This window comes from Nanorana parkeri, unplaced genomic scaffold (assembly GCF_000935625.1).
Source record: "Nanorana parkeri isolate BGI_ZX_2015 unplaced genomic scaffold, ASM93562v1 scaffold151, whole genome shotgun sequence".
Classification (NCBI taxonomy): Eukaryota; Metazoa; Chordata; class Amphibia; order Anura; family Dicroglossidae; genus Nanorana; species Nanorana parkeri.
In genome coordinates, this window is record NW_017306419.1 from 1,787,992 (window position 1) to 1,811,392 (window position 23,401).

Genomic DNA, 23,401 nt, shown 5'->3' on the forward strand with positions numbered 1-23,401 from the left:
CGGCTACCTAATGGAGCTGTGGACCTTAATCAGCAAAGTGGAAGACCAACTAACAATCCACATAAAAGCAGGTGGAAGAGCACATGGACAGGAGAAAACAAAACCAAAAACTAAAGAGGTTAATAAAAAAGAAATGTTTACTGGGCCAAGACCCAGAGAAAAAGCAGATCCCTAAGAGGGAATTCAAACCGACATACTATGTCCAAAACTGAAAAAACATTTGGACAACTGCAGGAAAGGCTAAGCCTATCATACCTAACCCTTGAGTTCAGGGAAAGTAAGCTTGTAAAGACAGAAAAAGTCCAACGAAAAGACCAACCAATCAACAGCTATAGGCTTAATTAGCATCTGTTTCAGGGGTCAAAATATTGTAACGTGTTCCTAAGGCACAGTGCTCTGAAGAATCAAATCACACCACTAAATGGAGCGGAGGAGCATAAGAAAACGTTTTTGTCTATGCTTTTCAGCAAAATTTAGTGGCCATAAAGTTACATATATATTTTAATATAAGTATTCTTTTTATAATTTTATATATTTTATTCTGACGAAGCCCCGGTGGGGGGTGAAAAGCGTCATAGGCGTTAGGCTTGGTGTCTCTGTAAGACCAATCTCGGCTATGGCTGCCTCCTTTTGATGTACCCTCAAAAATACACCAAAGAATTGTTGGGAGATAAGTAACCTCTGTACAACTGCATACAACGCTCAGTCGTTGCAACTCAGAGGTATATTACCTTGAAGACACCGAGCACCAATTTGAACTGTTCACCGGGATTCCACCCTGTCTGTGACATGGTTATTATATAATTCAAGACAAGAGTTCAGTGAAGGCTTTTTTTCACATTCGATGAACCCGAGATAAGGATATTGATAAAAGGCCAAAATACAGGCAAATATTTCTATGCTCGAAGAACCGAGATAAAGATATCTCTCCAGCGAAGCCCGCTTACACTTACCGTGGACTACTAAAAGCCGAGAAATAGATAATTTCTCCTGAACCAAGTACATCTACAGTCCGGATCACCATGCAAGCGAAAACCCGAGAAAGGGATAAACATCACCGTGAGTACTATCTAAGATTTTTCTAACACGATACAAACATTTTGAACTTCTTTTTGAACTTTTTTTTTTCCATACACGTGTATGTTAACCCTTCGTCGTGCAAGAAGGATCATTTTCTCCCCTCATTCGAGAATATCTCCATTTAGGACAAGAGATATCATACATAAGGTGTACACACCAAGGTACTCAGGGGGCACTTTTTATACGAAATATGCCATATTTTTTCTACTTTTTTCCCTACATAGCCGAGTAGCGTCGTATATGTCTTATATGTAATATCTGTTTGTTGGTCTTTTGATATGTGTGCATTTTAAATCTATTTTGTTAAATAAATATATATATTTTACTAAATTTGAAGACTTGGAGTTATGGTGGGATGCCCTTCTGGGGAAAAAAGGCTTTACTTCTATTCTTTTTATAAACAAGACCAACCATTTCCTATTACACAACTAGCAAAACTACATTATGTGACCAATAGTTTGTGGACACCTGACAATCACACCTATGAGTTCTTTGAACATCCCATTACCAAGGACATTAATATGGAGTTCAACAGCAAAAAGTTTCCCAGCACACTCACCAGCCAGCATGCAAAAAAACTTGTCTGACCGCTAAGGTTAAAAACAGGTTTAGATGCACGTCTTCTGCAGAAAATGTGAAAGCCGCAAAGCCTCGCCAAGGCACCTCTATATAGTGAGGTCCTAACTCTAAACTATGAGAGTCTCCATCTTGGAGCACATGTGGCAAAAGATAAAATTGAGTGCAGGTTCGTCAGGAGGAAGCCCAACCTCCTTAAAAAGGCACAGAGACGCACAAGGGACCTCGCACATCACAACGGCAGCTGAGACCCCCCATGCGTCACTGCACCAAATCAGTCAAGCAAAACAAATGGCTGGGACTGTGCTGGGAAACTTTTTGCTGTTCTACTGTATAAAGCCCTTCCATGTGCACCTTGCTGTAAAGCTGGTGACGAATTGATGAGTTTGTTTGCCATTTGTTTTGATTAATATGGAGTTGCCCCCTCTTTACTGCTTTAACAGGCTCCACTCTTCTGATTTTGGGTCAGTGGGAATTTTTGCTCAATTAGCCAAAATAGCATTTGTGAGGACAAGTACTGATACTGGATGAGAAAAAACAAGGCTAACAATCACTTTTTCCAGGACAGTCCAGCATCTCAAATCACTGTCTTAAGGATACTGTGGCCCGGGTTGTGTCACAGCATTACTGAGTTACTGAGCATAAGCAGTAACTCAAAAAAAGGGTATTAATTGAAGAGATTGTGGTCGCAAATTGTGGGGTTTCCACATATTTGGGTGTGGGACTGTGCCAGAAATTAGGCATGTTCAGGGAGTGACCGCCCAGAAGATGAGGACTAATATGTCATTTATTTATAATTATATTTATAAAGCACCGACAACTTACATAGCACTTTACATAGTTGCACATTCACATCAGTCCTTATCCTGACAGAGCTTACAATCTAAGGTCCCTTATACATGCATACAGAGGGCCAACTTAGAGAGGAGCCAATTAACCTACGAGCATGTCTTAGGAGTTTGGGAGGAGAGGGAGAACATGCAGATAGTGATCTGGCAGGGATTCGAACCAGGGACCTCCAGTGCTGCAAGGCAGAAGTGCTAACCACTACACCACTGTGCTGCCCAGTAAGCAGAGTTTCTCTACATATGTTTCAATATACCTGGCTCTGTGTACAGGGGCAGCTGGTAAAAGAAGACTTTCCCTAAACTGTTGCCACAAAGTTGAAAGCACACAATTGTTTAAGTGACTTTGTATGCTGTAGCATTACTAGTGCCTTCACTGGAAACACCTGAACCTAATAATTTGGAGGGGTGTTCACATACTTTTGACCATATAGTTATGAGTGATGATGTGGTGTCCACAATCTTTATGGCCATATATAGTGAACCTGAATTTTGTCTTTTTATGAGCTTTCTTCATCACCTGTACAGCAGGACTCAGGCAAGGAGAGGAGTACAGTGCTGACAGGTTAGGGTGGATTTATACTTGTGCATTGCAACAAAGTGCATTAAGGCAAGTTTGTTTTAACATGTTACCTTAACACATGGTAATGCATGGGTACATATGTTTTACAGTGCATATATACTGTATACAGAAAAAAAATACACCTGTACAAATGTGCACCACAAATGTGCGTTATGGTCTTTTGCGTTGTCAAACATTGCGCATATACATGTTGTCATCAGATTAAAACGGCTGCTATAAGCCAACACATCTCAGCGCATTGAATGGTGTGAATGGGCCCTACTTGTCTTTACAGTAGGGTAGGGGACAGGGATGTCCAATCAGTGTGTCTTTGCTCTTTCATTGTCCATTAGTAGGGTGGGTGTATGCGTTGGCTTCAGCTGTACTGCTTAAAGGCAGTAAATGTAAAAGAACTGGCTATTCTGTGCCAATCACAGGACTAGTTAAAGAGAATAATAAGTCTGTATCACGTATTATCAGTTACCTTTTCAAATTTGCATTGATAGCTGTCTTTCTGTGTAATCTTTAATATATGATGGTTTACTGCAGACTCAGTATAAAATCATTTTCCACATGCGTAAGTAATAAATAATTAATGGTTTTATTTCTGAAAAGGCAAAATGTTTCTTTGTAAATAGCATGCTTTTCTGCAGCTATAAGACTGCAATACCAGAACTGCATTTCCGAAAGAGGCCATCTTTAATCTTTTAAATCACAAGGTACAATAAAATACAAAAAAAGTTAGAAGTCTTCCTATGCATACTTGTTCCGGGTACGTGTAGAGACATACTTTGTGGATGTCTCCGATTTCATAATTAAAAACTACAAATTGCACCATAAAATCCTAATTAATGTTTCTGCATTTTCAATTGGATCCTTTCCAAGTATTTATGTTCCCTTGGCGTTTTAATATTTACTGAAGAGCAGCATTCAAAATACAAAAATGCAAAAATGAATATTTATACATTTTTGGCTTCAAATCATAATTTGTGCATCAAAGTATCATCAGAAATGTTTATAGAATACTGCAAACTCTGCAGTTCCATACCAAGAGTAGAGGTAGTGTAACAGCTCAGGCCCCATGCAGCCTCGTAGGCATAACTCCCAAATGTCCCTAATCTGGAACTAATCCCTCCCTCCCTTTCTTCTCCTCAGTTGTCCCTCTCTTTGGCCTGATATACAGATATCTATTAAAAAGTATTATTTATCAACCTTTGCTCTATCTCTTATTTATCTTGCGTGTTGTATCAAAAAGCCAGTATAAAGGAAAAGTAACAGTGGAAAAAAACAATTCTGGGTTTACCAAATTATTTAGGGCACATACTACCTTAATGGTCCACATAACTGGGGGCATGGTGGAGGTGTGTCCATTTGCCTACATTGTGCTGGAAGGTGTCCTCCTTTCCTTTTAGAACGTTAGGAGTTATGCTGTAGGTCTCAGTAGAAACCTGTAACCCATAAACCCATTGCAAGGTCCTCTGTGCCCTCAATGAGGATTTATAGAAATTCCAGATAATGGGTCCATACGTAAAACTCCTTTCAATGTTTGTAAAATATTTTCTCTGTTAGTTAAACAGCTACAGTAATCCCCAATACCATCAAGCAGATTCCTGTTTATTTCTGGAGTTATAATCAGTACATACAAGGGGTTGATATATTGCCGTGTTCAATATATATCTGGAAATCTCCAATAAATTTTCAAGTCCTATAATTACGCTGACCAACAGGAGACAGAAATATTGAACAGACGCCATCATTTCTTAACCAAAAGAGTCCGTATGTCTTCGTGTGCGCAGCTAGGCGGAAATAAGCATAAGACACAGCACAATCTAAATTAACCATGACTTACCGGTCTTATTATAGTTCTAATCTATTACAGCCTCCTGAGATCACATTGCACTCTTCATAAAACATTAATTAAAAAAAAATAAAAAAAAGAAGGAGAAAGTCATAAAATCAACTGTGTTTGCAGCAGGAGTTAGAGCAGCCAAGCTGTATTACAAAGAGAAAAATTAAATGTGCTCAAGAGCTTTTATTGACTAGAGCAGCCTTTCTCAACCAGGGTTCCTCCAGAGGTTGCTAGAGGTTCCTTGAGTAATCGGCAATTTCTGGCACTCATAGAAGTGACTAACCAGTAATCTTTTTACATATCTGCAAGGGGGAGGAATTCTTTCCAATGACAACCAATGTAAAGAGCATATTTTTCCTATTGATCACCACTGTAATGGGCCATCTCCCACTGGCCACCACTAAGGGTGGCTCTTCTTTCATTAACCACCAATGTACAGGGGTCCTTCTCCCACAGGCCACCCATCTAAGAAGGACCTTCTACAATGGCCACCATGTAAGAAGGAGTTTGGCTGGCGACCAATATAAGGGACAATTTCTTAACTGAGCACCAATGTGAGGAAACAATATTCACTGTTTGACTTTCTTTTCTGACGATATCATCAACTGTTTAATTTTATTATTACAGAAAATTATTCTGTTTTTTCCATCACTGCAGTCGAAAAAGAATGCCGATTTAACTAAAGAACAGAAAGAAAAAAAAAAACCTTTGGCAGGTAGAACAACTCCCATTTATGTATTTTAACGGTGTATCTAGCCATTTGTCCAGCTTTAAGTGCACAAAAGTTTTAAGTAAAACATTAACAAATGCATGGATTAATACAAAACCTGTTTAATAATAGCAACACAACCTAATAGTTAAGACATTGTCCTAAATGTGGAAAAAAAAATTAAAAATATATTTTAAAAAATGGTAGAAAATCCCCATTTTAAGCTACCAGACTTGACTTTTCTTTGTGCAGCAACACTGATCACCTTTTTGGTCTGCTGGAATTTATTTTCAGACACTGTACATTAACATGCAAGAGGCTGGGTGCTCTGAGAGGCTGTCTGCTATTCTGAAATTAACTTTTCAACATGACCGTGATCCCAGAAAACAAATGGATTTAGCTAGGTCCTTTAGCTAGGGCATTAATTATAAGGCAATTCCTTGTAATTCATTGAAAATACCTCTTTACAGTTATTCCAGCAGCAATAACAAGGAAAATAAAACTCACTCAAATGTTTGGAAAACTAATCGAGTACATGAACACAGCATCCATGCAAATGATCAACAACCGAGAAGCAAGCTACTGAAAGATTAAAAACCAGCAGTATTTTATGGGACTGTAAGGCGCATGCAATTCTATAACAGGAAAAATAAACTGGATTATGAACAACTTGACAGTCAATAACTTATCTTGGTGGTGCACATAACCTACTCATAACTGAAATTCTAAAGAGGTGACAGGTTTCCTTTTCAGATATGTGACTTTCTGGTGCTGTAGACAGCTTCCTCGACACAGATAACTGTTGCAGGTTTTTCTCTGAGTTTTGACTTCTGGGGTAAAGTCATCACATGGACTACTGGCATTGAATATGGCTGAGTACTAATAGAGAGTGTGCATGGAAGCGAGTGAAATAGAAAGGAGGTGAGAGGTGGAGCCAGTGGGGTGAAGGGACTGGCAGTGAAGTTGGGTATTACACACCTATTCATCTGCCTCCAAAAAAAATAGAACCTTTAAGGGTTTGCATACCTTTTTCCAAGGCTCTTCTGTTTAGTCACGTGACCTCATGCTGGACAGCATGTTCTGTGTCCTCTATGACTATTTCAAGTCTACATTTATGTTATTTTAAGAGGGACTTCCAAAAACATTTATTAAACCTTGATTGAGAATTAATGATCTTTACTCATTTTGTTAGCAAGCTGGAGTCCAACCAGTGAAATTAAAAAGGAACTAAAGTCTGCACATTGTTGCAGACTTACTAGTGAAAGTGACGCCCTTCATCATAGTCTGACTTATTGCTCTGTCACCGCCAGTGATATCTTCACCTTTCACCTGATCTTGTTTAGACTTTGGCCATCCTGATTACCCAGCCCAGGGTGACTTTACTCGGGTGCCTGTCCATGGGAGTTAATTCACCCCGGGATCAAGGCATACCAAGAATGTAGGCTGAGGCTCGGAGTACATTCAGAACAAAACACTGCTGGCAATTTTTTAATTTTTTTATGAAAATATATAGTGTTATTAAAAGGGAATGTTTAGAGAATATATATACATATATATACACACATATATACACATATATATATATATATATATATATAACTATGGTCAAAACTAAACAATAAAATTGCATATTAATATACTGCAGTCTCATTTCCTACCAACAGGTGGACCATTAGGCACCTTTTCACAATTTGTAGTTACTACTTGTTTATAGAGTGAAATAGTAGAAGTTGAAACATATGAATGAGTCAGGGCAAAGACCAATCCACCAACCTCTCCACATACATACATATGTTGTAGAACAAAAAGAAGGTAGTCATAATTTTGTATGTTGCACGGCATCTCGCAAATGTTTATGAACTCTATATTTTCAGTTAAAAAAAATACACTTTTTTTATTTTTAAGGCCAAAACACAATTACACAAAAATCGAGATAATACCAAATATGCCTAACATCAAAATCATGTGGGCTTGAAATCTGTGAAAAACTACAAAACCTAAAATGCACACAAAGGACAAGTTAAAAACCTTTAAAACTTATCAGTTTGAAACTAAAAATAAATGACAGCCCAAAAACAATTCTTCTGTCACTGGCGCAAATGGGTATTCACAATATCCATTAAGCAACAAGCACACAGACTGTGCATGACTGTGCACAGACTTACCTGCATGTGTCGGGTTTAATCACATCTTTTTATTTTGAACCCCTTGCAATCAGCGGGAGAAGGCCCTTTAAGTGGGCAGTGATGTCAGAGGCTGGTAGGTGGGGCTACCATTGATTCAGTCACTAATTGCACGCACAGTGATAATGTAATCAGGAGCCTGTCCAATCGGCTCTTGATCATCAATAGTTGACAGTGAGCTGTTGTGACAGCTCAGTCACAGCTCTGGGGGCGCTGATTGGCCAAGCTACAAAACAACAGATATATGCGGCAGCTGGGCATTAAAGCCCACCTGTTGTGCTGCCACATTATTATATATATATACTGTTGTAAAATGTTGGATACAGTTTACTTTTTTTTACATTTAGAACCCGGTGATGACTTTTCTAAGGTTGGTATCTACTAAACTACAAAATGGAAGCATTACATAGAATAGATAAACATGGGACAAGTTATGGAGAATATAATTTGTCATTAGCTGACTGGAAATTAAAATACATCAATTGCAATTAGTAATTGCTGTCATTTGGCAGTAATCAATTGATAAGCAGTTTTAGCTTTATATTTTATAGTCTTTTCACACAACCTTCTAAGAATAAGATTGCCCTGGTCACGGGGGCACTAAGAGTCCCCATCCATTAAAAAAAAGAATGAGGGGAATTTATCGAAACTGGAGCAGACAAAATCTGGAGCAATTGCCCATGGCAACTAATCAGCTTCTCTCTTCAGTTTGTTCAGTTAAGATTTGAAAAATGAAAGACAGAAGCTGATTGGTTGCCATGCACAGCTGCTCCAGATTTTGTCTGCTCCAGTTTTTAAAAATCCCCTCATTGTATTTTTTTATTTTTAGAGGTGCACCGAAATGGAAATTTTAAAACCGAAATAAAAAAAAATGTCAGGCCGAAACCGATACCGAAAGTTTTTCCATTTTTTTAAATATTTTATTTTTTATAAACATTTTAAATAGACCGATGTCACAGGAGGCTGATCGAGCGGTGTAGAGAAGAAAGCCCAGCCTCCTGTGACAGCGCTGTCTCCGCCCCCACACCGCTCTGCCGGACTGTGATAAGTGGCTGAGCGGTGAGGGAGGAGAGACGCTGGCCGCTCACAGCGCTCTCGTCCTGCAGCACTCGGCCAGCTGTCACTTTCTTTTCTCCCCGCTGGAACACGGAGCAGCGCCCAACGGGGAGGAAAGAAACCTTGGATGCGCCGATGTATCGGCCTAAACATGGCTCTTTCGGCATTATGCCAAAAGTGCCATTTTCGGCCGATATATCGGTGCATCCCTAATTATTTTAGTTCTTGGAGTGAAAAGATTCTCCCCTTAAAAGGAGAGCTATGAGGCGAGTGCTTTTCACTCACCTCATAGTTCTAGCCGACCTGTGACAATGAGACTGGCGTTCGCTCACCTCTCGATCCTGTCACGGCTCTCTGCTGTGACAGGGGAGGGGCTGGATTCCCCCCTCCCCGCTCCGATCCGCCAGCGCTGACTGGCGGAACGGGGGAGGGGGCAGGTACAGCTGGCTCTGTCTCTAGATAGGCATAGCCAGCTGTCAGTCACGCAGCTGGGCGGATCCCGGCACAATTGTTGGGATCCGCTTCAGCTGCGGCATCTCAGTATACCGCAAGCTATAGCTCGCGGTATACTGAGCCTAGGGAGTACGCTAGTTTGTGTCCTCCCGTTACCCTAAGGAGAACTATGGGGAAAAGCCTTAACCCCATAGTTCTATTTTAAGTTAAGCGTAATTTGTCCGGAGTTATTTTTTTTTTTTTCTCTCTCTGAATTTTCCCTTCTGCACAGAGCAGTCAGGAGGATGGAATTGCCACATCAACTCTATAAAACAGGCTTTTTACGAGCAAAACAGATACAATTAGCCTGATGAGCATGTAAAAAGTAACACAGAGCTCACATGCTGGCTGGAAATACATTTACCAGGGTTAAATATTTAAAAAAATAAAATGTTATATTCTACATTTCAGCACAGAATATATAAACATACATGTGCATTAACTTAATGATTAACTTCATTAAGTAAATTTAGGCAAAACATAAATATGATCTGCCCCCCGCAAATTCCTCCTCGGCCCAATCTGCAAAAAACACGGAGCAAAAAGTTCTTTCACCATGCCCTTTGCCATTGCTCATTGAAACTGGCGGTCACGTGGTTAACACCTAAAAGAGAAACTTTGTTACCTTCTGCTGGTGTGTCTCCATTTTGATTAAGCCATGTTGGAATATCATTCAGTATAATGTAATTTCTACTCAGCTCTTGGCGCCTCTGTTCTTGTGACAAGTTCAATAGCCGCTCTGCAAAAGAATGGCAACAGTATTGTTATATCTCCACATAACCTAACAAGCTAACCACAGCAGCAAACTTTCCTTATACACACTGGTACAAAAGTTATTGAAACCTACAACAGTACAAAATTCATTATTCAGTGCTGTGAGCTGAACAGTGACTCTGCTTGCATAGTTTTTATGTGACAAGAACACCCGATTCCACCAAAGGTATAATACACATCTGCATGACATGCTGTAAATTTATTGCACTACAATCATTTTTGTACCCGTTAGGGCCCATATTCCAAGTCCTGAAAATGTAAAGGAGTTCCTCTGATAAACATGACAACAACAAAATTGAGTTGTTAATATGTATAATATATATGTCTTCTGTCCATGTGGAGAGCAAATAGGCCACCTAAATAAAGTCCAGCATCCTCAGCATCATTGAGTGGATAACCAGGAAAATTCTTCAGCGGAGATCTGACTTTCATCTATAAACTTGCTGAGGAGCACTGGATGGGTGGCCATATAAATCTTAGTGCTGCACAAGTGCACTTAGGCTTTAAAAGACATTGAAAAGGCCCATCCAGTTGACAGTACTCGTACATCTGCAAAAAGATAAAGCCGAGTTGGAAAGGCCAAAAGTGCTTACACCTAAAATGTAGCCTGTAGCTAGAAAGAAGGTGTGGTTCACCCCAATATGCTGGTGGAGCCTCCCATATACAAAAAATGACTTTCAGAAGTCTATATGCATTCAGATGGGCAGGGACCCTGCTATTCTGTGTCGCTTCATCTGTGTAGCATTATTCCAAGTACACATTTACATTAAATTGACTCTGTGCCAAGTTGTACCTGTACATTCCTGCAGACCCCTCTTCCCTCCCACTATGCCCCAATGGCAGGCCCTTCTGATAAGACAAAGCTCAACATTTAGTATTACTTTGAAAGCTTTGGATGCGGGATGGAGAATAGGTGAATGAAGGGGTTGCGTTATTGGGAGGTTTGCTGAGGGAAAGATTGTTACTGGGGCAGATGTTTGCACACCATACAGAGTTCAGTGGTCAAGACTGTGTAATGGAATATGCAATAGCATACTGGGTGCAGCAGTTAGGAATTTTAATGTACCGTGTACATTATACACTCATGAACAAAAAACTCTGTATGTTAAGTATTACATACTTTTTACTAGGGATGCAACAATACTAGTATAGGTGCCGATACAGAGTATTTAGGCGAGTACTCTATAGCAGGGGTCAAAATTTAAAGTCCTGAGCTACTAGCCAGGCTTTAAGAGTTACTCGCCACCAGTTGCCCACCTAACCCCTACCCTGCCCTTAACTCCACCCCTAAACACACCCTCTTAAATAATCTTATAAATCACACTGTTAGATGTTTTATGCAAAATAAAGTTACAAAAATAAATATTAACAACTTTAACAATATTGCCATAAAGGTCCCTGCCCCCACATATAAAATAATACACTCTCCGCCCTGTTCCATGCACCCCCACATATAAAATATTACCCTCTCCCCTGCCCTCCACACATAAAATAAGAAGCCCCCATGTTACTTGTCTTTCTGCAGGGAGGAGACGAGCAGGCAGATCCCTGGTGATCTGGTGCGATTAGTAAGGTCTGCAGACATTACTAATCACTCCGTTTTCGACCCGGAGCTCAGTGAAGAGCTCCGGCCAAAAAGGAAGGTAGACAGACCAGCAGGAGCAGCTGCTCCCACTAGTCAGGTACTGACTCAAGCCTGACTGCATTTCCACTCGCCCTGCTCTAGAGTAATGGAGGATTATAACCCCTGTCAGTTTTTGTGTGTCCCTTCACTTCTTGTCCTAAAGCCACAAAAGAAAGTCGGAGGAAATCCCTCCAAAGTGAGGAAAATCCCTGGTTGTCATCAGAACTAGAATCCAAGATTGTGCCTCTATTCCTGTTCTGGTGACAACTTAAGGCTAGTCCACACCATAACTGCATCAGAACTGTGTGCATCGGCAAAGCTGCAGTGTGATGTGTTTTTTACATGTTTGTGATGCGTTTTTGTCGTGTCCCGGTGCTGTCCAGGGCGTTTGAATGTGCTTTGATGCGTTCGGTTGCGATCAGGTGCTGCTAAAATGTGGCAAGCAGGATTTTTTCTGACTGCATCGGAAACGGACTACACTGGTGTGAACAGAGCACCAGAAATCCCATTAGAAAGCATTGCGATACGATTTTGATAGCTGCCAAACTGAACGGACTGCATCACAACTGCATCTGGTGTGAACTAGCCCTGTAAAATTTGGGGGTTTTCTCTTTCACTTTCACCAGGACAAATAGACAGTATTAATCTTCCTAATGGGGACACAGTCAGCAACAAAAGTTTATCTAAAACTTTAAAAAAAAAGAAATGCTGGTGTTAGTTCTACTTTCATTTAATTTCTGTCACAATAGGGCTAACAAGCCCACTATGTCATAGTGTAGTGCAGGTGAGGTTCTCTTTAAGAAGATCAGGGGTCTATTAGGCTTGTAATGTCACCTCTGCACTGTGCTCGATCAGCTTCTTCCCCAGCCAGAGCAGCAGAGGTTTGGCAGCTCTAAACCTGGAAGTGATTAGAGCGGAGCATTTCTGAGTTCAAACAGGCGTTAGCTGATTTCCTACCACTCTCCATCTTGACATCTGCTATGAATGTCCCGGGCACCCATTGAGCCTGGGACACATGGCAGATGAAAAGGTGGTGTCAGGTGGTGAAGTGAGTACAACATCCTCTGCATGTGGAACTGATTGGGCGGCTGTAAATCTGCCGGAATCAATTCTACACAGAAAGCTGGAAGTCAGGAGAAAATATTAGGGATGCACTGAAATTTCGGCTGCCGAAACGTATCGGCCGAAAATGGCACTTTTGGCAAAATGTAGAAAAGTGCCATCTTTCGGCCGAAATAGCGGTGCATCCCTGCTTTCTCTCCTCCCCTCTGACACAGCGCAGTGTCCAGCGGGGAGGAGAGAAACTGTCACAGGAGGCCAAGCGGAGCGGGGGAGGAGAGAGCTGTAAGCGGCCGGCGTCTCTCCTCCAGCACCGCTCAGCCTCCTGTGACAGATTCAGAGAGCAGCAGTGTGGGACAGATGACAGCTTGCAGTGCTGTCGCAGGAGGCTGAGCTCTCCTCCCGCACCACCCCGCTCAGCCTCCTATACATTCAGGAGAGCGATGGTGTGGGGCAGAGACAGAGGTCAGCTGTCACAGGAGGCCAGGTGGTGCAGGGGAGAAGTCAGCTGTCAGAGGAGATCGAGCTCTCTTCCCTGCACCGCTCGCTCAGCCTCCTGTGACCGATGAGGAGAGCGGCAGTGTGGGGGTAGAGACAGAGGTCAGCTGTCACAGGAAGTCAGGCGTGCGGTGTGGTGGAGAAGTCAGCTGTCAGAGGAGATCGAGCTCTCTTCCCCACACCGCCCGATCAGCCTCTTGAGAAAGCCAATTCAGAAAGGATGTGATCACTGAGTGTTTGTAAATAGTTGGAGGACAGAGTATGTTTACTGTGTCCCCAATTATGAATGAATGGAAGTGCTCTACATCACTTCCTGTTCATTCATGATTGTGGACACAGTAAACATACTTTCTCCACAGGTTATGAATGAACGCAAACACTCAGTATAGAGGATTCCTGTTCATTGATAACAGGGGCTGCAGAAAAAGAGATTGAGGACTCTGTGTCCTCAAATCTCTTTCTATTTCAAAACGGAAATACAAGGGGTCTTTTTAGACTCCTAATATTTCCCCGAAGCCCCCAACAGTAAAGTAAAAAACATAAAAATATTTAATAAAAAGTTAAAAAGTTTATAAAAAATAAATATTTTTTTTTTTAAAAATGTAAATGTGAAAAGGTTAGGAAAGAAAAAAAAAAAAATATTTCGGTCAGACATTTTTTTTTTCATTTCAGTTTTGTTTATGAAATTTCCATTTCGGTGCACCTCTTGAAAATATGTAAACAAACTCCTACTCCCCTATAGTTATAGTCATGGCAGTGGCAGCAAGAGGATTAAAGACACCCATTTCACACTAACTTCCTCATTGGACAATGAATCAGCAAAACCAAACTCAAGTATATTGTGGTCAGAACTACCCTTCATTTCAAAAATAATGGAGGATTATAGAAACCATAGAGCCTCTGATTCCACAGAGCTTAGTCACCAAATATAAGCAAACATTCAGGTATGAAAACTAAGCCAAAGGCTGCTAAACCACAATGCGTTCTGTTCTTCTGGTTTTGCTGCAAAGTTGCAATTCCAAGTCGCCCTTCACACTTGAGCGTTTTCAGGAATTTAAAAGCATTTTTTTTGCCTGTTTATGCACTTTTTTGTGCGTTTTTTTTTTAACCAACGAAAAGCTAGTTAGTAGAGATGGTTGGTGGGAGCAAAATCGCCTCAAAACCATGTGTTACACATGTCTTTTTATGTATAGAATTGTCACCAGCACACCGATGATTCAATAAAAAACGTGAAAGTCTATTTTTTGAAGGAACATCACCATTCAAAAACTAGCGCTTTCGGGGCCACACAGGGTCCTCTTCATCAGGCTCAGAATCGCATCATTCACAGCCTGTTGAAGGGGACCCTGTGTGGCCCCGAAAGCGCTAGTTTTTAAATGGCAATGTCCCTTCAATAAATAGACTTTAAGGTTTTAGTGAATGATTGGTGTGCTGGTGACACTTCTATACATTCAGTTTTTTCACGGTACCATCGATAGCTAGGTGCGTTTGGGTGCCATTAAAAGTAAATGGCACTTCAACACACTGCACCCTATTGTGTGCATTAACATGTGTTGTGGTAACGCATGTTTTACCACTTGTTGCTGGAACCCATCAGTGCAAATTGACCCCAAATCCCTTTGCTACTATCTAAATAGTTACATGGGGTAACATTTTAAATTAACTCTTGTAGTGGGTCTACCCCCGCACTGCAAAGGTCAACTTGTTGTTTGTGTCCAGGTGCTAAAAAAAAGAACGATACCCAATCATTCAGCCGACTTGTTCTTAGACCGGTCCCTAGAGCCTCCCTCCTCCTCCTCCTCTTCTGCAGCTGAGAGAATCCCTGTGAAGAACAATCTTGTGTCATCACATTCTATACATGTGTATAGACGTGAGGACACTAAAGAACATTCCCTCTGTTCAGTGGAGTAGGAGACAGGCTTTAGTGACCGGAGACGCAGGGAGTCAGCTCGGCAGTTTGGATGAGTAGAACTTTTTTTTCAGCACCTAGACAAAACAAGCAGATAACTCTTGCAGCGTGGGTAGCCCCACTGCAAGGGTTTAATAACAACATTTTCCCCTAGTCACCTCCTGATGAGTCATCCCTCTGTTCTCTCCTCCTGTCAGCAAGTTTCTGGTCAGTTTATGTGCTTTGCGTTTAGTGCTGCCCCTCCTTTTCCTATTCACTACATCTAAATATGACCATTAAGGTGCCCATACACTGCACGATTCTCGTACGAGAATCGCGGGAAATTCCGCGATCGTACGAGAATCTTGCAGTGTTTGGAAGGCGTGCGACCGTTTCTACTGTACGGTCGCACGTCTTCCGTCGAACCAGCATGCTAGAAAACCCGCCGGGAATCGTACGATTCTCGGCGAGTTAGTGGCCTGCTGGTTCGACAACTGCCAAACGGGCCGGTGTGCGCACGCACACACTGCCCGTTTGCAGTCAAACCCGCCCCTCATTACAGTCATCGTAAGCCCGCCCCTCAGGGCCTACATAAATGGACATGAATTGAATGGGATGTTTTTACATTACATCTGATGCCGATAAATTTAAATTCCAGCTAAAAAACAGCTTAACAAGCAGAAAATAAATCAAGCAACTGGGTGACCATTGTAGTAGAGTCATCTGTCTGTAAAGGTGGCCATACACCTGCCGATTACCGTACGATAATCGCGGGAAATCCCACGATCGTACGATAATCGGCAGGTGTATGGAAGACGTGCGACTGTTTCTACTGACGGTCGCGCGTCTTTTGTCTTACAAAAATGTTGGAAAACCAGCCGAAAATCGGATTGTGGTGTGCTCTGAAGACAAATGGCGCACGGGCTGGTGTGCGCAAGCGCACACTGCCCGCTCAGCATTGCAGTCATCGGAAGCCCTCCCCTCAGCGGGGCGGGCTTGCAATGTTCGCAAGTACGATCTGCCTGTCCACGATGGGCAGATCGTACGAGCTTTTAATTACCTTACAACCATCGCAAGACGAAAGTCGTGCGATGGTTGTAAAGTGTATGGCCAGCTTTAGTCTGTAGTTACAGGAAGTACTGGCGTGTGTCAATGAGAATGTTTTCAAACATCTCTAATCATTTTTTAATTGTGTGGGGATTGTTCTATCCAAGTTTCAGCAACAACTTTAAATCCTCACACAGTGTTATTTAAGGACATAATTGGAAATGCATTCAGCAGATTCGTAGTTGGTCTCCAAGATAAAGAGAGGACTGTTTAGTCTGTGTTGTATGGATCCTTGATGCAAGGCCGATGGTCACAGCTTGTGCTTAATCAGCTAAAGGCCTTGAGGGCTTGTTCACACCAGTTAGTGCGTTCCAGTGCGGTCAACTGTTCACCAATACCGAGTACCGATACCGTCACTTCCGCTAGCAATCTAGCATTGAGCTGGCTTCCTAAGCAATCAGGAAGCGCGGGGTGTCATTACCCGCAGCCTGGCTTCTTGATTGCCCGGGAAGCCGGCTCCATGCTGTTTGGCAGGATCAATGCTAATTGGCCGGGCAGCCACCTTCCCAGCCAATCAGCATTGAACCAGGTTCCCGGTCAATCAGGAAGCCGGGAGGCTGGCCAATGGCAGAGAAGCCGACTCCATGTTCCCTCGCAACACTGCCAGTCAGAGGAAATCTCCCTCTGACCGGAAGTTCCGATATCGGAGCATTTGGGCAAGTACGAGTACTTGCCTAAATACTCAATAGTCAGCATGGGTGTAGGACCAATAGAGCAGGACGTGCAGCAAGCAATTAGACTCACTCAGGGAACTTTTTAGTCATTTAGTGAGATGAAAATTTCTCACCTTATCTTTTTAATATCTGCCTGAATTTCAGCTTTATGGAGTTTGAGAAAGCTATATGAAGCATGTCTACATAACGTCATCCAACATTTCCAGATTGTTTGTTTGTTTGTGGAAAGTTAGAATTGTTTGGGTCAATCTTAAATTTTGTTTTGCATTTTTAAAATTTAGATTTTAAACTGTTTTCTATGCATTTTACTACGTCATCAAAATCCCAAATAAATAAAGTGTATTCCTCATTTTGTGATAGTAGGTGAAGCCATGCAAATCATTGCTCTATGGCCCCAGGCCAACGGCACATCCAGACCTGCCGGTTTATACCATCTGATAGCCTAATTATTCCATACAGCTGTTTCAGGCTTCTGGGTCATCATCACTGCAATGTGTGTAAACCATGGCTGATATTCAGTATGGCTTGGGGAGCAATGAGAAAGTATAACCAGACAGATTATCATGAAGAGGACAGAAAGGAACCAAAAAGCCCTCCACTGGACCTCATTGAAGCACCGAAGAATCTTCTGAAAACAGAAAGTATTTACATGCCGCACTTCCATTACAAATCCCAAAAAGGAGATTTTTCCTGACTTTAGTATAATGGCTGCGGCCATGCAAATCATCCCTTCATGCCTTGGAGCCAGCATAGTATCCAGCAGGGCTGAAACAACTGATCGACAAAGTCAATAACATTCGATAATGAAAATCATTCTCAGGGAAAAGTGTTCAGGAGTCTCGGCAAGGACCTAGCTGAGCGCGGACTGACCATTCGGGCACTGCCCGAGGACCCGCATTCTCCCCATGTCTCAGCCTCCTCTTCCCCGTGCTGCTCACAGTGGACTGTGGACAGGCTGAACTGGGCCATCCCGGGTAAAAGCATTTAGGAGTCCTGGCGAGCACCTAGCTGAGCCTGGACTGACTGTTCGTGCACTGCCCAAGGACCCTCATGTTTCAGCCTCCTCCCCCCAGGGCTGCTTATATTGGACTGTGGACGGGCTGAATAGCGATGTAAAACCTGTGTAAATAGTTTGCATTATGTGTGCTGTGTGTGTTTGTGTGTGGAGTCAGTGGCGTAACAACCAGGGGCGGAAGGCGGTGCAGCCGGCCCGGTCAGAAAGATGCATGACAGGGGGTGGACGTCCTCATAACGTAGCTGTGGAGATGACCCAAAGGAGAAGAATTGAGTAGTAGGAGAGCTCTTCTACCTGCTATGTTGTCAGAGGAAAGGATCTTCCCCAAAACAATGCCGGGTGTTTGGCAGTGTGTTGGCATCACACAGACGTCAGCAGTGCCTGCGGGTCATCATCATAGTCTAGACACAGAGTTGGCACTGCAATTTTCCTGCCAAGTAGGTCATCTAAGAAACCAGCCAACACATTGTATTCCCTGACAAAATAAAAAGCCTGACAACAAAATATATATTGATTTTTATGAGCTGAGCTAAAGTAGCTAAAGTCAAAACTTTGTATTCTTTGGTTTTCAACAGAGTAACTTAGGATTAGCAGCCCTCTGAAGGTATTTATTTCTGTGTCCTTGCGGGGGGGATTCCCCCTCAATATTGATCAAAGTAACCACAATCACTAGAACACAAGTGATATTAAAAGGAGAACTATGAGGTGAGTGCTTTTCCCTCACCTCATAGTTCTAGCCGACCTGTGACAATGAGACTGTCACAGGTCGGCTCAGTAGATCGGGAGGTGAGCGAACACATACCGTCGTTCGCTCACCTCTTGATCCTGTCACGGCTCTCTGCCGTGACAGGGGGAGGGGCTGGATTCCCCTCTCCCCGATCTGCCAGCGCTGACTGGCGGAACGGACGGGGGAGGGGGCGGGTACAGCTGGCTCTGCCTCTAGGTAGGCAGAGCCAGCTGTCACTCACGCAGCTGGGCGGATCCCGTCATCTAAGTCGGGATCCGCTCCGGCTGCGGCGTCTCAGTATACCGCGAGCTGTAGCTCGCGGTATACTGAGCTTAGGGTAACGGGAGGACGCTAGTTTGTGTCCTCCCATTACCCTAAGGAGAACTATGGGGGAAAACACTGACCCCATAGTTCTCCTTTAAAGTTAAATGGTGATACAATCACTTACAATGGATGCTGCTCCTTGATGTTTAAACGTTTTAGTTTCCTGCAGAATCAGCTGGTCACCTGAGCACTGACACTAATATCCTGTTTTAGGGTGGCTCCATTCCCTTGCAGGGTCCTATAGAGCCACCCTTGTGTATGCTAGTAAGCTGGATGTGTCTCTACAAACACACAGGCACAGCAAGGCACTCCTCTGATCCCCACTCCTCCTTCTTCCCTTCTCCAAGCTAGTCTATGGACAACTCCTGGAGATTGTACTGTTCCTTGTGATCTTGTACTGGACTGGAAGTTCAGGGAAGCCAAGCTGAGAGTGTTGGAGCCAGCTGTTCAGAAACATGATGATTGTAAATGTAATGTATATTTCAATCTGGTTTCATTAATGAAAATCCATGCAGATCAGATCCGACTACATTATAAGGTTCCTGATTTAAATGCGTTTCTGGTAGGGATGCACCGATACCGGCTTTTCAGTATCGAGTATGAGTATATATTATTTCAGGACTCATCGATACAGAGTACCGATGCCGGTACTTTTGCTAGCATGGAGCCAGCTTCCCGGCCAACACGGAAGCCGGGCGGCGTGTCATTACCAACTGCCTGGCTTCTTGATTGCCCGGGAAGCCGGCTCCATGCTGTTTGGCCAGGAAGCCGGCTTCCCCGCAAATCAGGAAGCCGAGAGGCAGGTCATTACCGGCTGCCAGGCTTTCTAATTGGCCGGGAAGCCAGCTCCATGCTGTTTGGTTGGCTCCATGCTGATTGACTGGGAAGCCGACTTCCCAGTCAATCAGCATGGAGCCGGCCAAACAGCATGGAGGCGGCTTCCCGGGCCAATCAGGAAACCGGGCGGGGAGTCATTACCCGTCGCCTGGCTTCCTAGTTGGCCAGGAAGTCGGCTCCATGTTCCTTTGCAGCACTGCTGGTCAGAGGAAATCTCCCTCCTGACCGGTATCGGGTGTAAGTATCGGGGCATGTGAGGGCGAGTACGAGTACTATCCCCAGTTCCTGGGACTGTTTGAGGAAAAACTGAAGTCAGACCGAACCAGGCAACCGGCTTTCTCAGGAGGTCAGCAATTGCTGCTCCCATATTTCTCTCATTACAAACTGCATTTAAAGTGTATCTCCAGGTAAAATGTTTGTTTAGATTTGATTGGGGGAGTGTTGGAACCTCTGTCAGTTTTAGGCCCAAATCCCCATTACACAAATAGGCCACATTTGATAATAGCTAGTACTTGAATGCATTTTAAGTAAGGATGCCTCGATACCATTTTTTTTCAAGACAAGAACTGTAAAGTTGGCCACAGACCTTAAGGCCCCATTCACACCTAGGCGTATTGTAATATGCGCGTCTGTCGCGCGTTTTTTTTACCGCGATTTGCGGTAAAAAAGTTGCGCGATTCCAAAGGCTACTTGGCTGTATCCCAATGGAAAACGCCCTACAAAACGGCCCAAAGTAGTCCCGGGACCTTTTCAGGTGTGGCCCGTTTTGTAGGGCGTTAGGGACGGGCGGAAATACGGCAAGGTGGGAACGAGGGCATTGAGTACAATGCAATTTATATTTTTGACCGTTTTGTAGCGCGTTCGTCAAGCGTAGGACGCGCTACAAAACGGTCAGGTGTGAACGAGGCCTAAAACCCTTGCAAGACTTTTGTCTTGTGAGGGTTGTAAGGTAATTTAAAAAACGTACAATCTGAGGGGCGGGTTTCCGATGACCGCAATGCTGAACGGACAGTGTGCGCTTGCGCACACTGGCCCGTGCGGCAGTTATCTCACGATCATGCTACAAACCAGCCGAAAATCGTACGATTCTCGGCTGGTTTTCGAACATGCTCGAAAGACAAAAAAGTCGCACGCCTTCCACACACCTTGCGATAATCGTACGATTGCGTGATTTAGCACGATTATCGTAAGATTATCTCAAGGTGTGTGGCCATCTTAACTCAATCCATGATTATACAGCAATGGAGAATGGCAACCAGCAATAGAGAACTACAGATCCCATCAGGAGGAGATGTGGGGCGGACCAACGCTGTCAAAAGACAGCTACTGCGAGGTCCCCAAATATTGCTTAAATATTTAAAAGGCCGGTATCGGCTCTATGTATCGGGGCATTTTCCCCAGTACAAGTACTGGTGAAAATGGCCTGTATCAGCCTGATTAGTATCGGTATAGGGACATCCCTATACCGATCCCTATCCCCATCCCTAAGATTTAACTCCTGAATTTAGTGAATGTAGCTCTCCGTTAGCCAGTCCTTGCAATTTCTACTTGCCCTGACAGAACCTTTCAGTCAGCATAATATGGATTTAACCCCTTCGTGACTGACGACGTACAGTGTATGTCGCCAGCATCGGGGCTGTTTAAACAGACTCCCGGCGACGAAACCCAAAAACAGAAATGTTATATCTTGCAACCTACTAAGCTTTAGATGTGGTAACTGTATTAGTTTTCTTTTTTGGAATGTTTCCTTTATTTTCACCTGGTGATCCAGCCAGTAACACACTTCCTGCCTCAGGGTGGCTACACTCTATGGAAGAGCAATGGAGCCACCCTTGGATAGCAGCATTGTCACCGTGTTAGATGCACTAGCTGATTTAGGGCCATTCACACATACAGCAGTGACTGGCGTGTTTCCGCATCGGATGAACGCCAGTCACCGCTAGGGCACATAGGAAGCAATTGTTTTCTATAAGCCTTGTTCACACCACAAGTCAGGAGTGATGTGCAGTGGGCTGCAGGAAAATGCAGGATTGGTGCCACCGATGTCACCGCACCATAATATAAAGCAGTTTCCCGCGCGTGAGCGGGCGGGGCCAACAGAACATTTTTTGACGGCCTGTTACATCCAGGAAGCTCCCAGCCGGCCGTTCAACAACAACCGGGAGGCGGTTAAAGGGTAATTCCACTTTCCCAGGTGAATTTGGGAAATTGGAATGACCCCTTCCAATCTGGCCCACTCTCCTCCCTGCTATACTTACCTCCGTTGCCTATTATACGTACACCACGGCGCAGTGAAATGGCGAACACTCATTGGTTATTCTTAGCAAGAAACGCTTCTTGTTGCTCAGCGTGGGCAGAAGCGACTCTCCCTAACTGCACTGACCCATAGGAAGTGCTTCTGACCACCTGCAGTGGCAGGGGAATTTATGAAAACTGGAGCAAACAAAATCTGGAGCAGATTTGCACTGCAACCAATCAGCTTCTCTGTCTCATTTTCAAATCTTACCTGAGCAAACAGAGATGCTGATTGGTTGCCCTGTGCAACTGCTCCAGTTTTGATAACTTCCCTCTTTGAGTTTTTGATAACCTCAACATTTGAAAGCGAAATTCAAAATACAGAGCGCAGGGCAGCACGGCTGTGTACGAAGTACTGATAGTACACCTGCACTGGTGGAGGGGAAGGAGCGTTCGGCCAAAGATAAGTGACGCGGCGAGAAGGGGGGGGGCTAACTCCTTTTCCCAAATTAGCCCCAATGCAAGAGTTAAGAAAACTGTTCCCCCGGAGTTCTTCTTTAGTGTAACACTTTGATGTGAATGAGCCCTCACTGGCCGGATCACCAGGTGAAAATAAACAGCAGCGGCCACATCTAAGGATCAGTATGGCATTGTTGCTTTGTGTTTGCATATACTTTAAAGCCTTATGTGCTTTCCAATGGCAATACACCTGAATTCAATACCCTTGCTGGAGAAAACAAGCCGATTAGAGCTTAATTTAATATAAAAAGTGAAACCGAAAACATTTCCTCGGATTAAAACACACAAGTAATCTGAAAGAAGAGTCAGTATGACCTTCCTAAAGCCAAGCACAGCACTCAGGGAGGAGCCTTCAATGGATGTGTGCAAAGGTCAGAAAAACTAGAGAAAGTTCCCTGCTCAGCAAGGCATTGGTGAGGAATATACAATACAATACAATACAATACAATACAACACAACACACACACACTTACTTGGCTGATCGTTAGCAATGATTTATTGGTGCTATAGGTTTAACCTGTTTAATGCTGCAGAGATCTGTAGGCAGCAGTGTGCCACCTATACACACTCCGGATATAGCCAACGAGGACTTAGAACAGACAGTATACTGCTGTAATTAAACACTTAGGGGGGGATTTATCAAAACTGGAGCAGACAGAATCTGGAGCAGTTGCTTTTGGCAACCAATCAATATCTCTCTTCAGTTTGCTCAGGTAAGGTTTAAAAATGAGACAGATAAGCTCATTGGTTGCTGTGCAAATCTGCTCC

The 23,401-nt window shown here is 43.3% G+C and overlaps 1 protein-coding gene across 1 annotated transcript in view; it reads right to left on the reverse strand.

Moving 5' to 3' along the window:
- MACROD2 (MACRO domain containing 2) overlaps positions 1-23,401 on the reverse strand; it is a 1,661,433-nt gene that overhangs the window by 1,615,501 nt on the left and 22,531 nt on the right. The window contains exons 5-6 of the mRNA XM_018554264.1: positions 19,130-19,134; positions 9,978-10,093 (exon numbers count right to left, since the gene is read on the reverse strand). Of these exons, the coding sequence (XP_018409766.1) occupies positions 9,978-10,093; positions 19,130-19,134 (121 nt within the window). The remainder of the gene's footprint in view (positions 1-9,977; positions 10,094-19,129; positions 19,135-23,401) is intronic.